Below are 22,883 nucleotides of genomic sequence, written 5' to 3' on the forward strand. Positions count from 1 at the left end.
GACCAGTTTTTGGTTAAAGTCTGCAGCTTTGGGGGCGTGGACCAGACCTGAGTCTGTATTGTAGCAGGCTAGCATATCTGGCTCAACAAGGCAGGGTTCTGGAGTCCCAAACTGGCAGGGAAAACGGGCTCAGAGGTAGTCTCAGCACATCAGGTGACAGTCCCAAGGGGGTCTCTGTGACCGAACCCATCACTTCAGTCTCCATCTCTCTCCCTGCTGGTCCCCATGGAGCCACCCAACACACCTCATGAGAGAAACATCAGCCCAGGAACAGATCTTCAAAAAGGGTTTAATAAGAAAAAGCAAAAATTCACAATGAAGAAGTGTTAGGGACAAAAAAGCAGGGAAGTTCCAGACTGTCTGATCAATGGGAAATTAGAGGGGAAATCACAGCCCCTGTCTCAGTCAGACTTATTTCTTGCATCTAAACAAAACTGAAATCAAAAAGCTAATTGAAGCAGTTCCCAGGCAGGGATTGTCTCCAATACCCCGTTGGGTCAATAAGCATTTGGGACAGGAAAAGTCTAACCATACAGCATTTACATCCTCACAGGATATTTGATCTGAACCCAGCCATTCTTATATTGATGTCCCAGAGATGCCATCATCAACGTCATCATAACCTGGGTCATGAGAAGGTGGGGACAGGGCTTCCCTCTCAGCCCCAGAGGCCCCTTCACTTCTTAGCGAGTGCAGACTCCAGCCTGAAAATAGCAAGCAAGTCACATTACAGTCAACGTATTCATTCTCCACTCATGTGCACTCACATAATGGATGGGCAACATACAGCATGGGCCGTGAATCAGCCCCCACCCACAGTTCCTCTTAGTGGGCCTCTGACATGTTTAAACCATTATCTCTGTCTGTTCTTCAATGAAAACATATGGGAGCGGATTCTCTCTGTTCTGAGACCTCCCTGGTGCAGGAGAAATGTGGGGATGGCAGTGAGCTGGTGATGACTCCCTGATAGGCCACTGGGAGCTGCTGTAACTCCTGACAGCTGATATAGTCCCTAAGGGACCACATGCCAGCAGACACCTGGTGGCTGGAGCAGGGTGGGGACCCTAGCCCATGGGACTTGCCTGGACATCACAGATCTCATCCACCCACACAATGCTCATTCACACGTTATTCCCATCAAGACCAAAGAAATGCACATTTCATCCCAACCCAGTTTCCTTTGAGGTGCAAAGTGGGAGCGCAGTCCTGGGTCCCAGCTCTGATCCTGTGCTAATGGGGACATTTACATATTGAAGAGAGAGATTTCAAAGCCAGGCCGCTAACTAACCCCACCCCAGGGACCTGCTCTTCCCATTACCATCCAGGGCACTGACATCTGGTTTGGGGAAGGGCACTTTGGCCCTGATCCTGCCAATGGACCCATGTAACTGATGATTTGGACAGTCCCACTGAAGTCAGAGAGAGTATTCATGTGAGTAGACTGACAGATGGGATCTAGTATTTGTAGGATCAGGGACCTTATCTAGGAAACCTTCTCTCTGTCTTGATTTCAATCCATTTAACTCTGTTTAGCAGAAGTCAGGGAGGGGACACAGCTGGGAGTTCACCAATAACTGTATTTCAGTGCAGTCACAGTGACCTCTAGTGGCCAGTAAAGGCTCTTCCAGGTGAGTTCTCCACACTCCACTCACCTGTCCGTGAATCCCTGTTCCTGACACTTTCCCCATGGGCCCCCGTGACTTCCTGGGCACTCGGTCCAGAACCAGGGTCGTCTTCAGGGTCAGAAATTTCTCTGGCATCATCATAACCGTCCCCTGGGTCATCTCCAGGCAGGGCAGGGACCTCTGAAATAATGATGGGAATTAATGGTAATGAGAAGAGGCTTTCCACTGAATAGAGAAATAAGCTACATGCCAGGTGTGGCAAAGCAGGGACTTATGTGTATTATTTCTTATGAATGCCACATACACCTCAGTTTAGCTGTTTGATATTATCCTGCCAGATTGCACAGGGATAATCAAAGGAGGCCATTGGAGGGGAAGCAAACAGGAAACATAAAAATAACAAAGACATGGCTCCTAAAGGCAACAATGAGGGGAGCTGTTAATTGTGGAATTCCCTTGTCATAAATTTAAAGGGAAGGGTAATCACCTTTCTGTATTCAGTGCTATAAAATCCCTCCCGGACAGAGGCAAAGTCCTTTTACCTGTAAAGGGTTAAGAAGCTCAGGTAACCTGGCTGGCACCCGACCGAAAATGACCTCTGAGGGGACAAGATACTTTCAAATCTGGAGGGGGGGAAAGGCTTTTGTCTGTCTGTGTGATACCTTTGCCGGGAACAGATCAAGGATGCAAGCCCTCCAACTCCTGTAAAGTTAGTAAGTAATTTAGCGAGAAAATGTGTTGGGTTTTCTTTGTTTTGGCTTGTGAAATTCGCTGTGCTGGAGGAAATGTGTATTCCTGTTTTTGTGTCTTTTTGTAACTTAAGGTTTTGCTAAGAGGGATTCTCTATGTTTTGAATCTGACTGCCTGTAAGATTATCTTCCACTCTGATCTTACAGAGTTGTTCTCTTATCTTTTTTTGTTCTTCTAATAAAGTTCTGGGGTTTTTTTTAAGAGTCTGATTGGGGTTTTGGGGTCTTAAAAATCCAAGGCTGGTTTGTGCTCATCTTGTTTATTCTCAAGCCTCCCCAGGAAAGGGGGTGTAAGGGCTTGGAGGGATATTTTGGGAAAAAGGAACTCCAAGTGGTCCTTTCCCTGGTCTTTGTCTAAATCACTTGGTGGTGGCAGCATACTGTTCAAGGACAAGATGGAATTGGTGCCTTGGGAAAGCTTTTAACCTAAGCTGGTAAAAATAAGCTTCGGGGGTCTTTCATGCGGGTCCCCGTATCTGTACCCGTGAGTTGAGAGTGGGGAGGGAACCCTGACAGCCCTTCCCTGGGTCCAGCCAGGCTAGTTTGGGTTAATTCTTCCCAGTCCTGAGCTCAGGATCAAAGGGAAGACTAGGGAATGAAGGGGGTGGAGCAGCAGTAGCCAAGGGGTAATGTGGCTTCCAGGAGGCAGATTCATCATTGCTCACCTCGGCTGTCTGGAGTCTGGAGGACGTTCCTCAAGGCAGGCTCCTCCACATTATCATAATCCATCTGAAACCCCCCTGGGGAAGCTCCCTCTGGAACAGCAAACGTCACGGTCAGCTTCCCCTGAACACACCCATTTCCCCAGCAGGTTTTAGTTCCCCATTAAAGGCCTGTTGTTTTCGAGTTTGGGCTTTTCATCATAGAGTCTGCAGGGGAAGTCACAGGGTGACCCAGCGGAAAAGGGAGAGTCATGGACATTCTGTGAAACAATAATTGTGCCACCTTTATTTCCTCAAAAATAACTAAGGCCCAGCCCTGCCCCACAGCATCCAATACCAACTTTGTCATGCCCTTCAATGAGATCAGGATCTATGCTGGTATTGAGCTAACCCTGGACCTGTTTCATAGATTCATTGATATTAAGGTCAGAAGGGACCATTATGATCATCTAGTCCGACCTCCTTCACAATGCAGGCCACAGAATCTCACCCACCCACTCCTGCGATAAACCTCTCACCTATGTCTGAGCTACTGAAGTCCTCAAATCGTGGTTTAAAGACTTCAAGGAGCACAGAATCCTCCAGCAAGTGACCAGTGCCCCATGCTACAGAGGAAGGCGAAAAACCTCCAGGGCCTCTTCCAATCCGCCCTGGAGGAAAATTCCTTCCCGACCCCAAATATGGCGATCAGCTGAACCCTGAGCATATGGACAAGATTCACCAGTCAGATACCCAGGAAAGAATTCTCTGTAGTAACTCAGATCCCACCCCTTCTAACATCCCATCACAGCCTGCTGGGAGACAGTAGCTGCCACACCAGAGCTGATCATTGTGAATTCAACTGAACTCTATAAAGACATGGTTTAAAGTCCTTACATTATATGGGCTGGATCGTGAATTTGGCTATATGCTCCTGTCGAGGAGGCAGGGGGCTAAGGTCATGGGGCATAGATCAGGGGTTGTAAGTCACACGTGTCAGCTGTGGAAGTCAGATTCTTTCATACAGTGTGAATATTTCTCTGCCCAGTTCCCTGCAGCTCCTCCCCTGGGAGAGAGCACAGTCAACCACACACAGAAAGGGTCAGGATTTGTTCACATTTCCATCAAGAGCTGGACAGAAATCTTTTGTGTGTCTCTGTGTCCACCCCCATCCTTGTTACCTTGCTCTGATCCAGGACCATTTTCCCCCTCGCTGTCCCTGGTGTAATACTGCAGCTTTGTCATTGAGTCATCTGAATAGGAAACTGGAGAAAGGGTAAATGGGATGTTATCACAGTGAGAGCAGCGAAACTGGCTGATGGGCAATGCATCTGGGTCCTGGAGCAAGATTTATGGTCTCACTATATTGCTTCTTCAAGAGAAGATGCTGAATTCACAGCGACTGAGTGGTGAGAGGCTGACACAGACTTTCTAAGCTAAATATCAGTTTTTTTGTAGTAAACGTGGCTTTGGGGTGGATAATTCAGACTGGGAAGATGCTGGGAACAGCCATATTGACCTCATGAAGTGAGGCAGGAACTGAGTGAGCCTTTTACCATGGCATCCCCTCCTGTGGGTTTCATTCAAATCCTTCTCATGAACTGGGGAGCCTGTTTTGAGTCACACTCAGGGTGTAAGAATCTCTTTAGAGAGGAATGTGTATCTTCTCCTCCTGAATGTTGCTGCTTCATGGCCTGATCCAGCAGAAAATTATGGCTGAGGCTGCTGGTCCAGATCTCCTCAGCCACGGACATGACTCCCCCATTTTGTTGTGGAAGATACTCCCCCTCCCCCGCCTTTTTGACAGATAAGGCCACACCCCTCCCATGATCAGAGTCTGTGACCAACCCCCACCATTAGCAGAGAGGAGAATGTGCATCTCAGAAGTAGCCTCAGGGAGAAGCACTGACCATGCTCAGAGTGCCCCACAATGTGCTAAACTGAGAGCAGCATCTTCCCCCCTGATTGACATTCAGTCAAAATGACGAGAACAGTCACTTTCCTGACCCATAACTAATTACCCCCTACGGCTGCAGGATGTACAGATGGGCCCGACTGTCTTCAGAATGGGGCTAGCAGAGTCTGCTAGGGAGGAAACTCATTCATCTCAGTCCTGTAACTGGCTGGTCTCTTCACAGACCCAGAATCTACAGCCATCCAGGACTCACAGGCTTGAAGGCTGCAGAGATTTAGCTCTAAGTCAGAGCTTTAGATTTTCTCCCTGTTAGGAATGACACACACAGACCTGAGCGATCAAACATTTCCTGCTTCTTTCTCATCAGGTTATAATCGATCTCCTCGTACACGGCCTCAGAGAAAGGGTCCAAGGGTCTTCTGGAGCCTGAAAACAAAGGGCAGGGTTTGCACAGGGTCAGAGAAGCTAGGGATGGGAAACCCTATGAGATCATCCAGCCCCTGCCCCCGACTCCAGTGGAGGACTGGTTCCTACAGCATATTCCCACTGCTCTCTCCAGTTTAGATTTCAGCATCCCAGGTGACGGGGACCATGTCCCTGTCATGTTTGTTCTATTGGCTATTTCACGGTCATTAAGTTTATCTTGATATTCAACCTTAATGGTCCCTTCATAAATGTATCCTATTACTCCTACTACCACCCAAAATCATTCCTCTCCTATCCTGGTGCTCACACCTATGGGCAAAATAGTACTTGTATATGTACTGCCTAGACATTGTGTGGGGAATAATTAGCTAATATTTGTGCAGTGCTTTAAAAATGGAAAGTACTATCTACCTATCTTTTTAGGTGACAAATTTGAGGAACTGTCCCAGATTGAGGTGTCATGAGAGGAAGTTCTGGAACAAATTGATGAACTAAACAGTAATAACAGGTTTCAGAGTAACAGCCGTGTTAGTCTGTATTTGCAAAAAGAAAAGGAGTACTTGTGGCGCCTTATAGACTAACCAATTTATTTGAGCATAAGCTTTCATGAGCTACAGCTCACTTCATCGGATGCATACTGTGGAAAGTGTAGAAGATCTTTTTATACACACAAAGCATGAAAAAATACCTCCTCCCACCCCACTCTCCTGCTGGTAATAGCTTATCTAAAGTGATCACTCTCCTTACAATGTGTGTATGATAATCAAGTTGGACCATTTCCAGCACAAATCCAGGTTTTCTCACCCCCCCCACACACATACACAAACACACTCTCCTGCTGGTAATGGCCCAACTTGATTATCATACACATTGTAAGGAGAGTGATCACTTTAGATAAGCTATTACCAGCAGGAGAGTGGGGTGGGAGGAGGTATTTTTTCATGCTTTGTGTGTATAAAAAGATCTTCTACACTTTCCACAGTATGCATCCGATGAAGTGAGCTGTAGCTCACGAACGCTTATGCTCAAATAAATTGGTTAGTCTCTAAGGTGCCACAAGTACTCCTTTTCTTTTTGCAAATACAGACTAACACGGCTGTTACTCTGAAACCTGTCATTAAGCAATGCACTGCATTTAGCCGCATGGAGTGGAAATCTATCAACCGCATGAGAAAACTTGTACAGATACAGACAGACATCATCTTCCTTTCCAAATGCAAACAGATGGACATCGTATCAAAAGGACTGAAGGTATAAAATCCATTACAATCTACATACCACACAGACTATGCTGACAGCTTGTACCACACGCTCTCAAAGAAACTGCGGAATCACCTGATCAACATCCTCTACAGCAAACAGGGAAAGATTAAGAATGAGCTCTCAAAAATGGATACTCTCATAAAAAACCAACCTTCCACACAAACTTCCTCGTGGCTGGACTTTACTAAAACTAGACAAGCCATTTACAACACACACTTTGCTTCTCTACAAAAGAAAAAGGACACTAAACTTTCTAAACTACTACATGCCACAAGGGGCCACAGCAATGGTTCCCTCAACCCACCCAGCAATATTGTTAACCTATCCAACTATACTCTCAGCCCAGCAGAAGCAGCTGTCCTATCTCGGGGCATCTCTTTCTGCCCCTCCACCCCCATGAACATGATACAGTTCTGTGGTGACCTAGAATCCTATTTTTGATGTCTCCGACTCAAGGAATATTTCCAACATACCTCTGAACAACATACTAATCCACAGAGACCTCCCTACCAACACTACAAAAAGAAGGATTCTAGGTGGACTCCTCCTGAAGGTCGAAACAGCAGACTGGACTTCTACATAGAGTGCTTCCGCCGACGTGCACGGGCTGAAATTGTGGAAAAGCAGCATCACTTGCCCCATAACCTCAGCCGTGCGGAACACAATGCCATCCACAGCCTCAGAAACAACTCTGACATCATAATCAAAAAGGCTGACAAAGGAGGTGCTGTTGTCATCATGAATAGGTCGGAATATGAACAAGAGGCTGCTCGGCAGCTCTCCAACACCACTTTCTACAAGCGATTACCCTCTGATCCCACTGAGAGTTACCAAAAGAAACTACAGCATTTGCTCAAGAAACTCCCTGAAAAAGCACAAGATCAAATCCGCACAGATACACCCCTGGAACCCCGACCTGGGATATTCTATCTACTACCCAAGATCCATAAACCTGGAAATCCTGGGCGCCCCATCATCTCAGGCATTGGCACCCTGACAGCAGGATTGTCTGGCTATGTAGACTCCCTCCTCAGGCCCTACGCTACCAGCACTCCCAGCTACCTTCGAGACACCACTGACTTCCTGAGGAAACTACAATCCATCGGTGATCTTCCTTATAATACCATCCTGGCCACTATGGATGTAGAAGCCCTCTACACCAACATTCCACACAAAGATGGACTACAAGCCGTCAAGAACACTATCCCCGATAATGTCACGGCTAACCTGGTGGCTGAACTTTGTGACTTTGTCCTTACCCATAACTATTTTACATTTGGGGACAATGTATACCTTCAGATCAGCGGCACTGCTATGGGTACCCGCATGGCCCCACAGTATGCCAACATTTTTATGGCTGATTTAGAACAACGCTTCCTCAGCTCTCGTCCCCTAATGCCCCTACTCTACTTGCACTATATTGATGACATCTTCATCATCTGGACCCATGGAAAAGAAGCCCTAGAGGAATTCCACCATGATTTCAACAATTTCCATCCCACCATCAACCTCAGCCCGATCCAGTCCACACAAGAGATCCACTTCCTGGACACTACAGTGCTAATAAACAATGGTCACATAAACACCACCCTATACCGGAAACCTACTGACCGCTATTCCTACCTACATGCCTCCAGCTTTCACCCTGACCACACCACACGATCCATCGTCTACAGCCAAGCTCTGCGATACAACCGCATTTGCTCCAACCCCTCAGACAGAGACAAACACCTACAAGAGCTCTATCAAGCATTCTTACAACTACAATACCCACCTGCGGAAGTGAAGAAACACATTGATAGAGCCAGAAGAGTTCCCAGAAGTCACCTACTACAGGACAGGCCTAACAAAGAAAATAACAGAACACCACTAGCCATCACCTTCAGCCCCCAACTAAAACCCCTCCAATGCATTATTAAGGATCTACAACCTATCCTGAAGGATGACCCAACACTCTCACAAATCTTGGGAGACAGGCCAGTCCTTGCCTACAGACAGCCCCCCAACCTGAAGCAAATACTCACCAGCAACCTCATACCACACAACAGAACCACTAACCCAGGAACCTATCCTTGCAACAAAGCCCGTTGCCAACTGTGCCCACATATCTATTCAGGGGACACCATCACAGGGCCTAATAACATCAGCCACACTATCAGAGGCTCGTTCACCTGCACATCCACCAATGTGATATATGCCATCATGTGTCAGCAATGCCCCTCTGCCATGTACATTGGTCAAACTGGACAGTCTCTACGTAAAAGAATAAATGGATACAAATCAGATGTCAAGAATTATAACATTCATAAACCAGTCGGAGAACACTTCAATCTCTCTGGTCACGCGATTACAGACATGAAAGTTGCTATATTACAACAAAAAAACTTCAAATCCAGACTCCAGCGAGAAACTGTTGAATTGGAATTCATTTGCAAATTGGATACAATTAACTTAGGCTTGAATAGAGACTGGGAGTGGCTAAGTCATTATGCAAGGTAACCGATTTCCCCTTGTTTTTTCCTACCCCCCCCCGACCCCCCCGGACATTCTTGTTAAACCCTGGATTTGTGCTGGAAATGGCCCACCTTGATTATCATACACATTGTAAGGAGAGTGGTCACTTTAGATAAGCTATTACCAGCAGGAGAGTGGGGTGGGAGGAGGTATTTTTTCATGCTTTGTGTGTATAAAAAGATCTTCTACACTTTCCACAGTATGCATCTGATGAAGTGAGCTGTAGCTCACGAAAGCTTATGCTCAAATAAATTGGTTAGTCTCTAAGGTGCCACAAGTACTCCTTTTCTTTAAACAGTAATAAGTCACCAGAACCAGATGGTATTCACCCAAGAGCTCTGAAGGAACTCAAATGTGAAATTGCAGAACTACTAACTGTAGTCTGTAACCTATCATTTAAATCAGTTTCTGTACCAGAAGACTGGAGGATAGCTAATGTGATGCAAATTTTTTAAAAAGGCTCAAGAAGCAATCCCAGCAATTACAGGCCAGTAACCCAAACTACAGAACCAGGCAAATTCGTTTAAACTACAGTAAAAAACAGAATGAGCAGTCACATAGATGAACATGATTTGTTGGGGAAGAGTCAACATGGTTGTTGTCAAGGGAAATCTTGCCTCACCAGTCCTCTAGGATTCTCTGAGGGGGTCAACAAGCATGTGGACGAGGGGGATCCAGTGGATATAGTGTACTTAGATTTTCAGAAAGCCTTTGACAAGGTCCCTCACCAAAGGCTCTTAAGAAAAGTAATCTGTCATGGGATAAGGGGGAAGGTCCTCTCATGGGTCAATGACTGAGTAAAAGATAGGGAAAAAAGGGGAAGAAATAAAGGGTCAGTTTTCAGAACAGAGAGAGGTAAATAGTCGTGACTCCCAGGGGTCTGTACTGGGACCAGTGCTGATCAACATATTCATAAATGCTCTGGAAAAAGGGGTAAACAGGGAGGTGGCAAAATTTGCCGATGATACAAAACTACTCAAGATAGTTAAGTCCCAAGCAGACTGCAAAAAATACACTGGGGTCTCACAAAACTGCATGACTGGGCAACACAGTGGCAGAAGAAATTCAATGTTGATAAACGCAAAGTAATGCACGTCGGAAAACATAATCCCAACTATAGATATAAAATGATGGGGTCTAAATTGGCTGTTACCACTCAAGAAAGATCTTGGAGTCATTGTGGATAGTTCTCTGAAAACATCCACTCAATGTGCAGTGGCAGTGAAAAAAGCTAACAGAATTTTGTTAATCATTTGGAAAGGGATAAATAATAAGACAGAAAATATCATGTTGCCTGGATCTAAATCCATGGTACACCTACATCTTGAGTACTGCGTGTAGATGTGGTCACCCCATCTCAAAAAAGATATATTGAAATTTAAAAAGGTTCAGAAAAGGGCAACAAAAATGGTTAGGGGTATGGAACAGCTGCCATATGAGGAGAGATTAATAAAACTGGGACTTTTCAGCTTGGAAAAGAGATGATTAAGGGGCGATATGAAACTATAAAATCATGACTGGTGTGGAGAAAGTAAATAAGGAAGTGTCATTTACTCCTTCTCATAACACAAGAACTCGGGGTCACCAAATGAAATTAATAGGCAGCAGGGTTAAAACAAACAAAAGGAAGTATTTCTTCACACAACACACAGTCAATGCCTGTGGAATTCTTTCCCAGAGGATGTTGTGAAGGACAAGAGTATAACAGGGTTCAAAAAAGAACTAGATAAATTCATGGAGGATAGGTCCAGCAATGGCTATTAGCCAGGACGGGCAGGGATGGTGTCCTTAGCCTCTGTTTGCCAGAAGCTGGGAATGGGCGACAGTGGATGGATCACTTGATGATTACCTGTTCTGTTCATTCCCTCTGAAGTGCCTGGCATTGGCAACTGTTGGAAGACAGGATACTGGGCTAGATGGACTTTTGGTCTGACCCACTATGGCTGTTTTTATTTTCTTGTATAAGGGTAAATCTACACTGCAATCTGGAGGAGTGATTGCAGCACGCATAAACACATCTGAGCTGGCTTTGATCGAGCTAGCCACATAGCTGTGTCAGCACACACAGCAGCACAGGCTAACCTGCCGTGTACAGCCTCGCCTAGGAGCCTGGGTGCACACTCCAGTGGCTAGCCCACGTCACAGCCATGCTGACGCAATTACACTGCTGTCGTTATGCCAGCGAGCTTTCACCGAGCTAGGTAAAAGCTGGCTTGGGTATTTCTACATGTGCCGCAATCACACCTCTCATTGCAGTGTAGATATGCCCTAAATGCCTAGTCGAACTGTCTGATCTCTTTGGCCATTATCACCCAAGCTCTTTTGCAGCATTTCTCCTTCCTCGTACCCTCCCTCCTGCTGTATCTCTCTATTCCGGATCTTTCCCTCACATGGATTTTCTTGTACTTTTCTAAATGGAATCTCAACATGTTATTTTTCTAAGAATACTTGAAGTCTCTTTGTATTATTTTCTCCAGTGAGGCGGAGTGGCCTCCCTCCCCACTTTAGAGTGAGGGACCACTACACTCCCTCTGGTGGGCGGAGCCAAACCTGCCCTGCCCCCGTCGCCGGAATTACCAGGGCAGGACAGGAAGTATAAAGGGAGGGTCTTGCATCTCATTGGAGTGGGAGCTAGGGAAGGAGACAGAAGTCTCCAGCCTGCTGCAGAATTCTGGAGCTGGACCTGCACCGGGCAGCATCCTGTCCCCAAAGGAGACCAACCCTGGAGAGAAATTGCCGGCACTGCCATCGGCCAAGTACCCCGATGAGACCAAGGACCCTGGCACTATGGAACCCCTCACCCAGACACTGGTAGGAAGTAGCCCAAGGAAACTGGACTTTGGTCCCGTTACACTGTCAAAACCCGAGTCAACATGTTTTAGCTGGATCCCTGATGACCCAGTGGCGGAACAGTCCACCACTGTTAGGACCCCAGGCTGGGACGCAGTGGAGTAGGGTGCGCCAAGGTCCCCTCATCCCCTGCTGCCAATCCCATCCCTGGGGTGGCAGCCTCCCCACGTTAGGCCAAGAGGTCTGCTGTCGGCCAGAGCCAGGTCATCAAAACTGTCTGTTTGGTGCTCTGCCCTGCCTGAGGGCCTGAATCCCTAGATTGTTTGGTGCTCCCTGCTTTTCCCCACCCAAAGAGCCAGTGCCCCAGACTGTGTCTTTGCTGGCTGCCTTAGCCAAGAGGCTTAGGCAAAGCCTGCTTCCCACTCTGCCCTGCCCAGAGGGCCACAGTTTCCCTTATCAACCATGAACTGTGTCCCAGCCAGGATGCTGTGGACTAAAGACTGCTTATACTCCACCCCGCCTAGAACGCCAGGGCTCTAGACTCTTGATTGGCGGCAGCTCTGACAGGAGGCTGCGAACTCTAGACTTCTTACAGATCAGCCCAGCAAATGGGACCCGAGCCTGAGTGCTGCTGCCTGACACAGTGAGAGGATGCAGCCTCCCTCTCCACTTGAGAGCAAGGGACCACTGCATTTCCCCTTTGTATTATTTCTCTGTCGTCCCCACTAGTCTCAACTCCTCCCAATGTAGTGTCATCTGCAAGTGTCACTGCTGTGCTGTTCATTTCCATGGCCAGATCATAGCTGAAAATATTAGATATGATAGGACTTAAGATGGTCCCTGGATCCCACACAAAGCTCTCCCTGACATGCAAACCTTGTGCAGGTTACAGGGCTGCTACTAGCAGGCCAGACTTCTGTACCAGACATGCACTGGCTACAGAGCTTCCGTGCAAGAGAGGTACACACCAGATGTGTTCACCATAAGATACCTTAATACTCCAACAGTTATGGCTGAAGTTAGTTTAAACAAGGTATATTACACACAGTGTCACCTAGTGGCTGAATAGTATAATACAGTTTAGCCTTCCATTACGTCTCCCCCTTTGAGTTCTACATTCCTGCCATTTACAACATTTACGTTATCATGGTATCTTTACAGTTTAGCACAGATCAGTCTATTAAGTGTCTCCTGTTAGTATATAGGTTTGTCTCTTAGCCTAGGATAAAATTTTGGGTTTGACTTTTGATACTTTTATATCCTCCTTACGAATATGTATGAACAAAGAATGAAAACACTGTGTGTTGCTTCCAGATGGGGTTTATAGCACAGTGAAAAGAAATAAGAAAAAGAGTTAAAGTGTTGCTGGGTATGGTGGGAGTTTAATATAGAAGTGTACACTTGAAGACTGCCTCGACCCTTATCTCAAGGCAAGGTCAAGCAACCAGATGGGAGGGGCAAGGGGGGTGGGGGGCAAACATAAGAAACACTAAAAAGCCAGAGAAAAGGTGACCCTGGCTAAAACATAACCTTACTCCTTACCCCACCCGTAGGGTACAAAAGAGGTGGTACCAAAGTCCCCATACTACAATCCTCCAAAACGGAACATAACCATAAATTGTAAGGGGTGGGACCAAGGGATATAATTAAACCTGCTAAGAAAAAGAAGCTAGGAAAAAGGACAGGGAAAACTCTGTGGCATACAGAGCTATGGATATGCTTGCCTGATTAACCCCACTAAACATTGCATTGCCTGCACTCGGACTATGGTCTTCTGCTTTCTGTTTGCGTGATAAGAACCAAGAGAAGGGTGAGGGAAAAAGCCCTAACATTTCTCAGTGGTACTAGTTTTCTAATTACCCAACCCAAACACGTAACAACTTGGTCATCTGGCTTTCCAACAGTAGCAATGACTGCCTGAGGCCTGTTTGGAATCTCTGAGTTTTCTTCCTCTTGTTCTGCATCTGCCATCTGTAGAGTTTGCTCTGTTGATTGTTCTTTCTGAGGTACACTGTATGCTCCAGCATTTTATCTTGAGTTTATTTGTACTGGGTCTCCTTTCAACTATCCCTCTTTCAAGTTCTTCCGCTTTTCTCATGAGGCCCATCATGGCTGCCACACTGAGGTGGAGAACGCTGTTGGTCTTTGATCCTTTGATCACATGCACTCTGAATGAGAAGATTTTCTCTTTGAAAGAGATTTCTGTGGTGAACTGTCCCATGCAATTCAGAATGCCTCCAGTGTTAGTCAGAGCTGTGGCAGGTAACTTCATCTCTGGGAGGGGTTGAAGGTGATTGTAAGGCCCTTCTGAGATGACTGTTACATCTGCTCCTAAGTCCATTTTAAAGTCAATAGTGTTTCTCTGAATGATCAGTTTCACTCTCCAGGCAGGCTCTGTATCTTCACACAGGATAGATCCAAGAAACAATAGCTCTTGATTGTCTGTCTGGAATGTGAATCAATTCCCTGACTGCATTCATGTGGCAAACAACTGCAAAAAGTCCATGTTTCGTGCATTTAATATATCCTGAATGTTTGAGTGGAATTTGTTCCTCTTAGCCAGGGAGTTCTCCCTCTTTACCTCACCAATTTCATGGTATTAACTTGTTTCATTCAGGCCGCGTTTGTTAACAGCTTCTAAGCTAGTTTCTTGTTTTTCAAGTTTGGCAAGTTGCTCTGGGTTTTGCTGTCTCATGAGCTCAGATTGCTTTGCCATTTGAATAGCAGTGTGTAGGGTGAAGTCTGTTTTGAATTGTAGCTCTTGTGAAGGATTTTTATCTGTTAACCCAATAACCAGCCTCTCTCTGATGTTTTCATGTTTGCTGTTCCTGAATCACAGTTTTCAGCCAAGGCATGCAGAGCTCTTATAAACTATTCAACATTTTCCCCTAGTCCTTAAATTCTCTGGTGAAAACATGCCCTTTCATAAACCACATTTCTCTGAGGGTACAGTAGAACCTCAGAATTACAAACACCTTGGAATGGAGGTTGTTCGTAACTCTGAAACATTCATAACTCGGAACAAAATGTTATGGTTGTTCTTTCAAAAGTTTACAACTGCACATTGACTTAATACACCTTTGAAACTTTACTATGCAGAAGAAAAATGCGGCTTTTAACCATCTTAATTGAAATGAAACAAACACAGAAACAGTTTCTTTACCTTGTCAAATCTTTTTTCAACCTTTCCCTTTAATTTTTTTAGTCGTTTACATTTAAGACACTACTGTACTGTATTTCCTTTTTTTTTTCTTTCTTTCTTTTTTTGGTGTCTGGTGCTGCCTGGTTGCGTACTTCCAGTTCCAAATGAGGTGTGTGGTTCACTGGTCAGTTCTGTAACTTTGAGGTTCCAGTGTATAAAGTACGCATCAAACAAAGCCAGAACCCTTTCACAGTCATCTTTGTGCCTGTCTTCAGGAAAATCAAAGGATTGAAAGAAATGCTCTGCTTGCTTCCAAACAGCACAAAGTAATCACCATACCTGTATAGCTTCAGTTTCCTTATGGAGTTTTGTAGCAATTTGAAATCTTGCAAAATGCTGCTTCTAGTCTGTCAGTTGTGAAGGTTTGTCAAAGCTGAAGTTCTCTGGTCAACGAAGAGGGGGATGTTGATGAAATCCTGCAACCTGTGTTGCTTTTTTTTCCCTGTCTGCATCCTTCATTGCTCCTCCTTCTGTCTGCAACTTCTGTTGCTCTCTTCCTTCTGTTTTTCTTCTCCTCTGGCACTGCTTAACTTCGGGCACCATGTCACATACACCTTGGACATGGCAGGTGGCAAGGCTGCTATAAGCAGGTCAGGCTTCTGTACTAGTCATGGACTGGCTACAGAGCTTCCTTTCTGGAGAGATACTCAACAGATGTCGCGGGGAGGGATAGCTCAGTGCTTTGAGCTTTGGCCTGCTAAACCCAGGGTTGTGAGTTCAATCCTTGACAGGGCCATTTAGGGATCTGGGGCAAAAATTGGGGATTGGTCCTGCTTTGAGCAGGGGGTTGGACTAGATGACCTCCTGAGGTCCCTTCCAAACCTGATATTCTATGATTCTATGTGTTCACAATAAGATCCCTTTATGCTCTGCCAGGCATGGCTGAGGTTAGCGAATATAAGTTGTTACATGCAACACCACTTTGTGGCTGAACAGTATAATACAATTTAACCTTCCACTACACTGCCAACGCCCCACCCCCCTTAGGCACAGCTCCACCTGCTATTTCAGAGGCATTTCACACAGTGACACCAAGCAGGACCCACCTCTGCGCTCTGCCCTGGCACTTCGCACCTGCGCCCCCAGAATGATTAAGACCAGGCAGAGCAGGGCTCCCAGGATAATGCAGATGACCACGGGCACTGTGACTCTTCCACTGTTGGTCGGAGGGCGGCGCGGGGGAGCTGGATGGAAATGAACATGGAAGAGGGAGGGATTATCCTGTGAGAGTCTGGGGGGCCCAGGGAGCTCCCCAGTCACTCATTGCACGGCCCAGGACAGCAGGGTAACGGGCTGGGACACAGTCTGTGTGCCATGGGGGCAGCTCACAGGCTGCTGTTTAAATCATGGGCCCTGCCCTGTCAGCTGGAGCCAGCAGACAGGAATCCTCTGGCTCAGCATGGCCTGCAGCTCCCACCCAGGTGTCATTCGCCCCTAGATTTCACAGGCCATGTGTAAGGGGACTGTTGGCCCCTTACTAAAACTCGGTGGGGGAGTTTTGGTTGGCTAGCTCCCAGGAGCAGAAGGAAGGGGAAGAGTTGATAGGAAAGCAGGACCCTGAGACTGACAGTCCCCAGGAACAATGCGGAGAGGCCAATGCCCCAAGTCAGCCTGATTGACAGGGCGGGGAGGCTAATCAGGGAGTCAGGAGGACAAGGTGGGTCCTGTCCTCCCTGTGAGCTGGATTGCCTGGGTCAGACAGAGTGGGGCCCAGCTACGGAGAGAGCAGGGGCGTGAGCTGAGCTGCGGAGCAGAGCCGCGCCAGATCCAGAGAGAACCAGAGAAGCAGCCCGGGGGAGCAGGTCAGTGCTGGGAGCAGAGTCACAGGAGACCTGTGCTGGGAGCAGAGCTGCAGCAACCAGATCCGGAGGGGCCGGAAAAAGCAGCCCAAGGAGCTGGAGGCAGAGCAGCGCTGAGGCAGAGTGGAGCAGGAGCAGGAGCAGGAGCTGGGGCTGGGGCTGGGGCTGGAGCTGGGGCTGGAGCAGTCTGAAGCCAGGCGCGGTGAGGAGCTGAGGAGAGCGAGGGGGACCCTGGGCAGCGGGCCCAGAGCAGGGAGACGCCCCCAGCCAAGAGGCCTGGCAGGCCAGACTTGGAGGGGGATCGTAACCCCGACTGGGTGGGGGTGATGCTGGGAAGAAGGGTCCTGCCACGTTCAGCCTGAAGGCGTGTGACCACCCCCAGAGCAAGTGTCCGACCCGCAGTATCCCTGCAGCACAGCCAGGGCCTGGGCAGGAGGCCTGGGACGTGTGAGGAACAGACTAAACTTCCCTTACAGTCCAGAGACGCTGGTTGTGACGTCCCCGTGCCACAGAGCAGGGTGACGTGTTTTCCTTTAACCTTTCCCACTTTTTCCTTATTTTTTTTAATCGGTTGCTGTTTAATACACTGTATTTCCTTTGAACTGCATGTAACGATCAGTGGGTCAGGGAAGCATCCAGTGCAGAGAGAGCACCTGGGAGTGGGGACACCTTAGCCCCTGCCCTAAGTGACCACAGCAGGGTTGGGGGTCAACGCCCCAGGAATCCTGGGCCCAGCCTTGTCGGGGTTACGAGGACTCTGCCAGACAGAAGCGTGGAAGGGGAGCCCTTGACGTCAGGCAGGCCTCTGGGTAAAGGAAGGGGGAACGAGGACTCAGATCCCTTCGCTAGCCCATTTCACTGGGGTAGTTTATAAGCCAGGAAAGTTCCCCACAACAGCGGGACCATTCCCCTGCTTACTCATGGCAAGGAGCTCCTGTCCTTAGGCTACAGCTTGCAGCTCATCCTCTATGACCCAGCACCAGGTAAATTTTAACTCTTGATGGGAGCGGGGGATGTTTTACCTGTTCTACTCAGTGATGCTGTCGTCTCTGTCACACCTGCAAAGGGAAAGGGAGGAGAGTTGGAGTCTGGAGCGAGGGGGAGCTGATGTGTTTGTCACTGGGTAGCGTCCCCCTCAGATCTCCAGACATCACTTCTACAAACTCCCTCAGAGCAGCACAGGGTCTGTATGTTAGTGATTTAGGGCCCACGTCCCCCTATGCTGACTAGTAACAAACCAGCGCACTGGGGTCTGTGATGGATGCAGGGGTTATGTGGGCTGATGTCTGAGCCAATCTGGTCCCACAAAGCTTCCACCCCACAGTATCCATGATGCTTCTGCACACAGGAGATGGGAGGGCCTGGCCTGTGACCAAGGGCGGGCGGGTAATTGGACCCATTCTCCTTCCAGAAAATTACAGCATGTAGCAGAAACATCTCCTATCACTCACCTGAGCAATTCACAGCAGCATCTTCCTTATGGTCACAGTTACTTTCACCCCAGGGCTTGGAACAACAATCCCAGAGAGACGACTCTGTCCCTCTGCAGTTCACCTTCTCCACCCAGATGGGACCAGTACCCTCGCCGAATGCAGCGTCGCACAGGGCAGATAGAGCCGATCCGCAGCCCAGTTGTTGACACACAACATTAGCATCCGCCATGTCCCAGGAGTCATCACAAACTGTTCCCCAGGAGCCACGGTACCAAACCTCCACTCTCCCCGAGCATCTGTCCTTTCCTCCCATGACACGTAACTTCTCCTGATCTGGAAATGCAGAAACCTCACATGTTACTGGGACAGCTGGGAAAGTCCTTCGGGACCAAGAGTGAGACAGTGAGAAGCAGAAATACCTGTGCAGCTTGTCGAGTTCGGGCATTCGGCAAACAGGGTCTGAGGTGGTTTCTCTTTTTCTCCTATGCAGAGAAAATGATTAAGTGAACGGACTGAGAAGAGTGTATGATGTAGGAGAGAGTAGGGCTTATCTGTGTATTAAACCCCTAAATTTCAGCAATTTTATAAACTTAAATCTAAAATCTATTTTGTTTCATAGCTAATGGATTCGTTCCTCAGTGGATTCTCTGGATGTTGAAATCTTTATTCAGCTCGCTGCTGGTGTGTGCGCGTTTGAGGGTATCTGAGTCTGTTCCATCCCCCTTGTGTACAGCTGCTCTTGACCCTGTTTGAAGGTAAACAGATCTGTCAGCTGAAACACACCCACATTATTGTGAGGATCCAGAGACAAGAAATGGTGGTATTAGAATTGAGGACTGTACCTATTGGGTAATGGGAAGTGGGCACCCGCTCGAGCCCTGAAGGGGTTGGAAAAGCCCTGCAGAGGGCTGGGGCTGGGGAAGGAAGTAAAACCTCAGCTGACTGGGGGAAGTGGCGGCAGCTGGGGGCCACGCCCCAATCAGGGCCCAGCTGGCTCTATAAAGGCTGTGAGCCAGACACCAAGAGAGACCACACTCTCTAGCTCTGATGGAGAGACCTGGCTGTAGAGACCTGAATAGAGGATCCAGTTTGGAGCAGGACTGGGGAAAGGCCAAGGGAGCCGAGGAGCTCCAGCCTAGGAAAGCTGCAGGCCTGGTAAGGTCTATTAAGTATGGGGGTTGCAGGGGCAGCCACGGGTGGGCAGAGGCAGCAGGTCCAAACCCAACCTTGCCGGTGATGAGTGGCTCATACTGCAGTCTGCCCCAGGGTGCAGGGACTAGCTGGTGACTAGCAGGAGCCTCTGACTGAGGTGAGGTAGGGATAGTGGGTGGGGGGGTTCCCCTGGGAGGGGGAGACCCAGAACTGTGGGGTACCGCCAGGGGGCAGCACCCAGTGAAAGGGGCACCAGGGTCCTGGGAGGGACACGGGAGCCAGCAGCAAGGCGAGACACCAGCCTGAAGAGGGCCGCTCCGGCGGCTGGAACGCTAAATCCCAAGGACGACCAGCAGCAGGCGCCGCTAGTGAGTCTGCGCCCCGGTTACAAGGACTAAATGAGACTTTAGATCTGAAACAGACTCTCACCTACACGCACAGACCCACTTTTTGGGAATTTTGATCCTGACCCAGATTTCACAGCCTGGGTGTCAGGAAGCAGGGGCTGCAGCAGAGCTAGTCTCCAGGCAACTTAACGAGCGCAGCTGGACTGTATCAGGCTGCCTGACTGGTCATACTGCCTGATTGGTCAGCAGTCCAGCTCTTGAGTCCAGCAGCCACACCAGCATTCAGCAACTGCTCAGAGCATTTCCCACAGCTAAGATACCTCATCTTCCTGTCTTGTTCACAGTCTTGCTGTTGCCTTGACCCCAGACTTACCCCTTGCCTTGCTCCAGGTAACCTGGTCCTGACCCTGAGCTCCGATTTCTGCCTTCGGCTCTGGCCTCTGGCTCTGACCCTTGGCTCCAATTTCTGGCTACCAGCTCCTGCTCTAACCACTGGATATGACTCCTGCTCCAACCACTCAGCATGACCACTCACGTCCTGTTCACTGACATTGGGCCCATCTCTGATTGTTCATCCCAAAAGTACAGCCACAGAGATTCCCAAATGATGCTCGCTAATGGGAGGCATTTGCAGTGGTGCTGGAACAATTTTTACAGTTGGGGTGCTGAAAGTCTGGTCCCCAAACTTTTTACCTTGCCCCTTCTTACCCTGTCTGTGCTCCCTCTCCCCCGAGTTGAGGCCAGGACTGGGCTGTGGATCGGGGTAAGGTGACTCAGGCTGGGACCACATCTTGCGGGGGTAGCAGCGGGACCCCGTGTCTGGGACCAGCATTGGAGCGCGGAGCCGGCAGCCGGGACCCCACGCAAACTGATTAACCCCTTGCACCCCAAGTTCCCGTGCCTACGGGCATTTGTAGGCTCTCACTAGGTGATTGCACCGTGTAACACACAGCTTGTATGAATAACTCCCATTTTGTTTTCCAGGTGCTGTATTGAGAATTGACAATGAAAATATGTCTGTCACTACTGTGAATGGAAAACTGTCTCTACTGAAAAGTAAATACATTCAAAATTTCTATCACACCCTTTCAATGAGTAAAAGATGGAGTGGGTGTGTGCACAGACAGTTTCAGAATTACCACTGCAAGAAATATGGGTCTCTTCTGCTCGGTTATCACAGGACTGCTGTTTCCATATGCCTGATGGGCACTGCCAAAGGGACCTGTGCTGCTCACTGCATGCAACATGGTCCAGCCATGTGGGACCAGAACCTGCTCCATATGCAAAGTCTCTTGCAACCTGCCCTCTATCCCCACAGTTCAGCTGTTTGCAGACAATTGCTGGGGTGACTCCAGACATCTGATTGGAGCAAACACTGCCCCATGTCCCATTGTAGAAAACCTCCAGCCGCCCAGCACAATCACTGTTGCTCACCAGCCTCAAATCCGTGAATTCTAGAAGGAAGTGCACAAAAAGGGAATTTAAATCGTCTGATTCTGAAATGAACTGGGGTGAAGAGTGAATCCCAGCGATTGCTCATCCCAAAAAGTATAGCCACATCATTCTGCAGGAGCAAGTGCAGAGAGAATCACTCTAAGAATGAGAGACTCTCCTGGACACCATGGGCCTATTAGAAATACAATGGTCACCTCTGAAAAGTCACCAGTTCCCAGCAGTTACACACACAGAGACACCTGCAATACAGCAGTGACTGCCCTGCCAACACTAGAGAAATGCTGCGATATCTCCAATACTCCTGAGTGGGAACCGATGGGAAATGGTGACTTTCTAATCATGACCCCAGTAGGTAGGTAGAAGAGTAGAGTGACCATATTTTCTCAAAAGGGAAAACGGAACCCCCATGGGGGCCCAACCCCAAACACTCCCTTCCTCTCCCCCCCTGCACGTGGGGCCAGCCTGAACGCACCCTACCTCCCACCTACACAGGGACAGCCTGAGGTTCCCCTATCCCCTCAGCACGTGGGCCAGCCTGAGCCCCCCTGCCACCCACGCGTGTGGGGTCAGCGTGAGGCCCCATTCTTCCATCCCGCGCGCACAGCGGCCCGAGACCCCTGCTGTCCTCCCGCGTTGGGCTAGCGTTGCCACTGCCCCTCCTCCCCCCACAAGTTCCTCCGCACTCCACTAGGGGGTGCATCCCACTTTTTTGGCAAAACTGTGCATGTTTCCAATTTGCTCTTCCCAACTCGTGATCCGTTGGCAAGAGGAAACAAGAGAAATGCCCAGTTTTGCCAAAACAGTCGGGACGGCCAGGGCAGGCTTAAAAAAGAGTGTCCTGGCCAAAACGCTCTGTATGGGCACCCTATAGAAAAGACAGTGAGGGAGAGGCTCTATCCTTCTCAGCTCTCTCCTCAAATGTCTGCTCCCTCCATTAAATCCCCTGGTAACCAGGCTCACGTGAGCATTCCCGGACCAGACCTGAGCAGAGAACTCCTGCGTCCTCTTTGTGTCTGCAGTTGTGCTGGCCCCAGCCCCTGGAAGGACAGTCCCAAAGATCGGATTCATTTCCAGAGCAGTTCACATCATCCAGCCAGATCTGCCCGGATCCTTCCCCGTAATGAGCAGAGACAGTTGCATTGATGGCGCGTCCACATCCCAGTTGTTTGCAAACGACATTGGAGTCTGACAGATCCCAGGAATCATCACAGACTGTCCCCCAGCTGCCATTGTAATAAATCTCCACTCTCCCAGCACAGCGACCTGCCCCATTCACCAGTCTGATCCGCCCGCTTCCTGCAGGGATAGATCCCAGCTGTTAATATGCAATATGATGATTATTAAATAGCTTCCATGCAAATCGATGATGCTACAATGGCTGAGATATTGAAATGCTTTTTAAAATCTGTCTTTAACAAGAAACATAGAAAAGGAAAAAAGCTGAGTAAGGAAATGAGGAATACTTTTTACAGAGCACTATTGATAAACAGCATGTCAGTGTAAGGGCCTAATTCTGAATTCCTTACTCATCGGAGTAGTCCTTAAGGGACTCGTCATATGGGTCAGAGCTAT

General features: G+C 48.4%; 1 protein-coding gene and 1 long non-coding RNA gene across 2 annotated transcripts; both read right to left on the reverse strand.

The window, feature by feature from the left end:
- Positions 1-273: 273 nt before the first annotated feature.
- Positions 274-22,736, reverse strand: LOC119565778 (antigen WC1.1). The gene is made up of 12 exons (XM_037894702.2): positions 22,728-22,736; positions 22,293-22,626; positions 20,996-21,310; positions 18,777-18,839; positions 18,376-18,690; positions 17,947-17,982; positions 16,172-16,309; positions 5,261-5,356; positions 4,197-4,280; positions 3,040-3,129; positions 1,653-1,805; positions 274-704 (listed from the first exon to the last, which is right to left on the reverse strand). Exons 1-12 carry the CDS (start codon positions 22,734-22,736, stop codon positions 580-582), a joined length of 1,758 nt encoding a protein of 585 aa, XP_037750630.1. The 3' UTR covers positions 274-579.
- LOC122461523 lies at positions 5,900-11,881 on the reverse strand. Its single transcript, XR_006283477.1, has 3 exons — positions 11,711-11,881; positions 11,227-11,229; positions 5,900-5,925 (listed from the first exon to the last, which is right to left on the reverse strand). It is a non-coding gene; the product is annotated as an uncharacterized LOC122461523 (long non-coding RNA).
- Positions 22,737-22,883: the final 147 nt, after the last annotated feature.

Source organism: Chelonia mydas, chromosome 1, assembly GCF_015237465.2.
Source record: "Chelonia mydas isolate rCheMyd1 chromosome 1, rCheMyd1.pri.v2, whole genome shotgun sequence".
NCBI classification, from domain to species: domain Eukaryota; kingdom Metazoa; phylum Chordata; order Testudines; family Cheloniidae; genus Chelonia; species Chelonia mydas.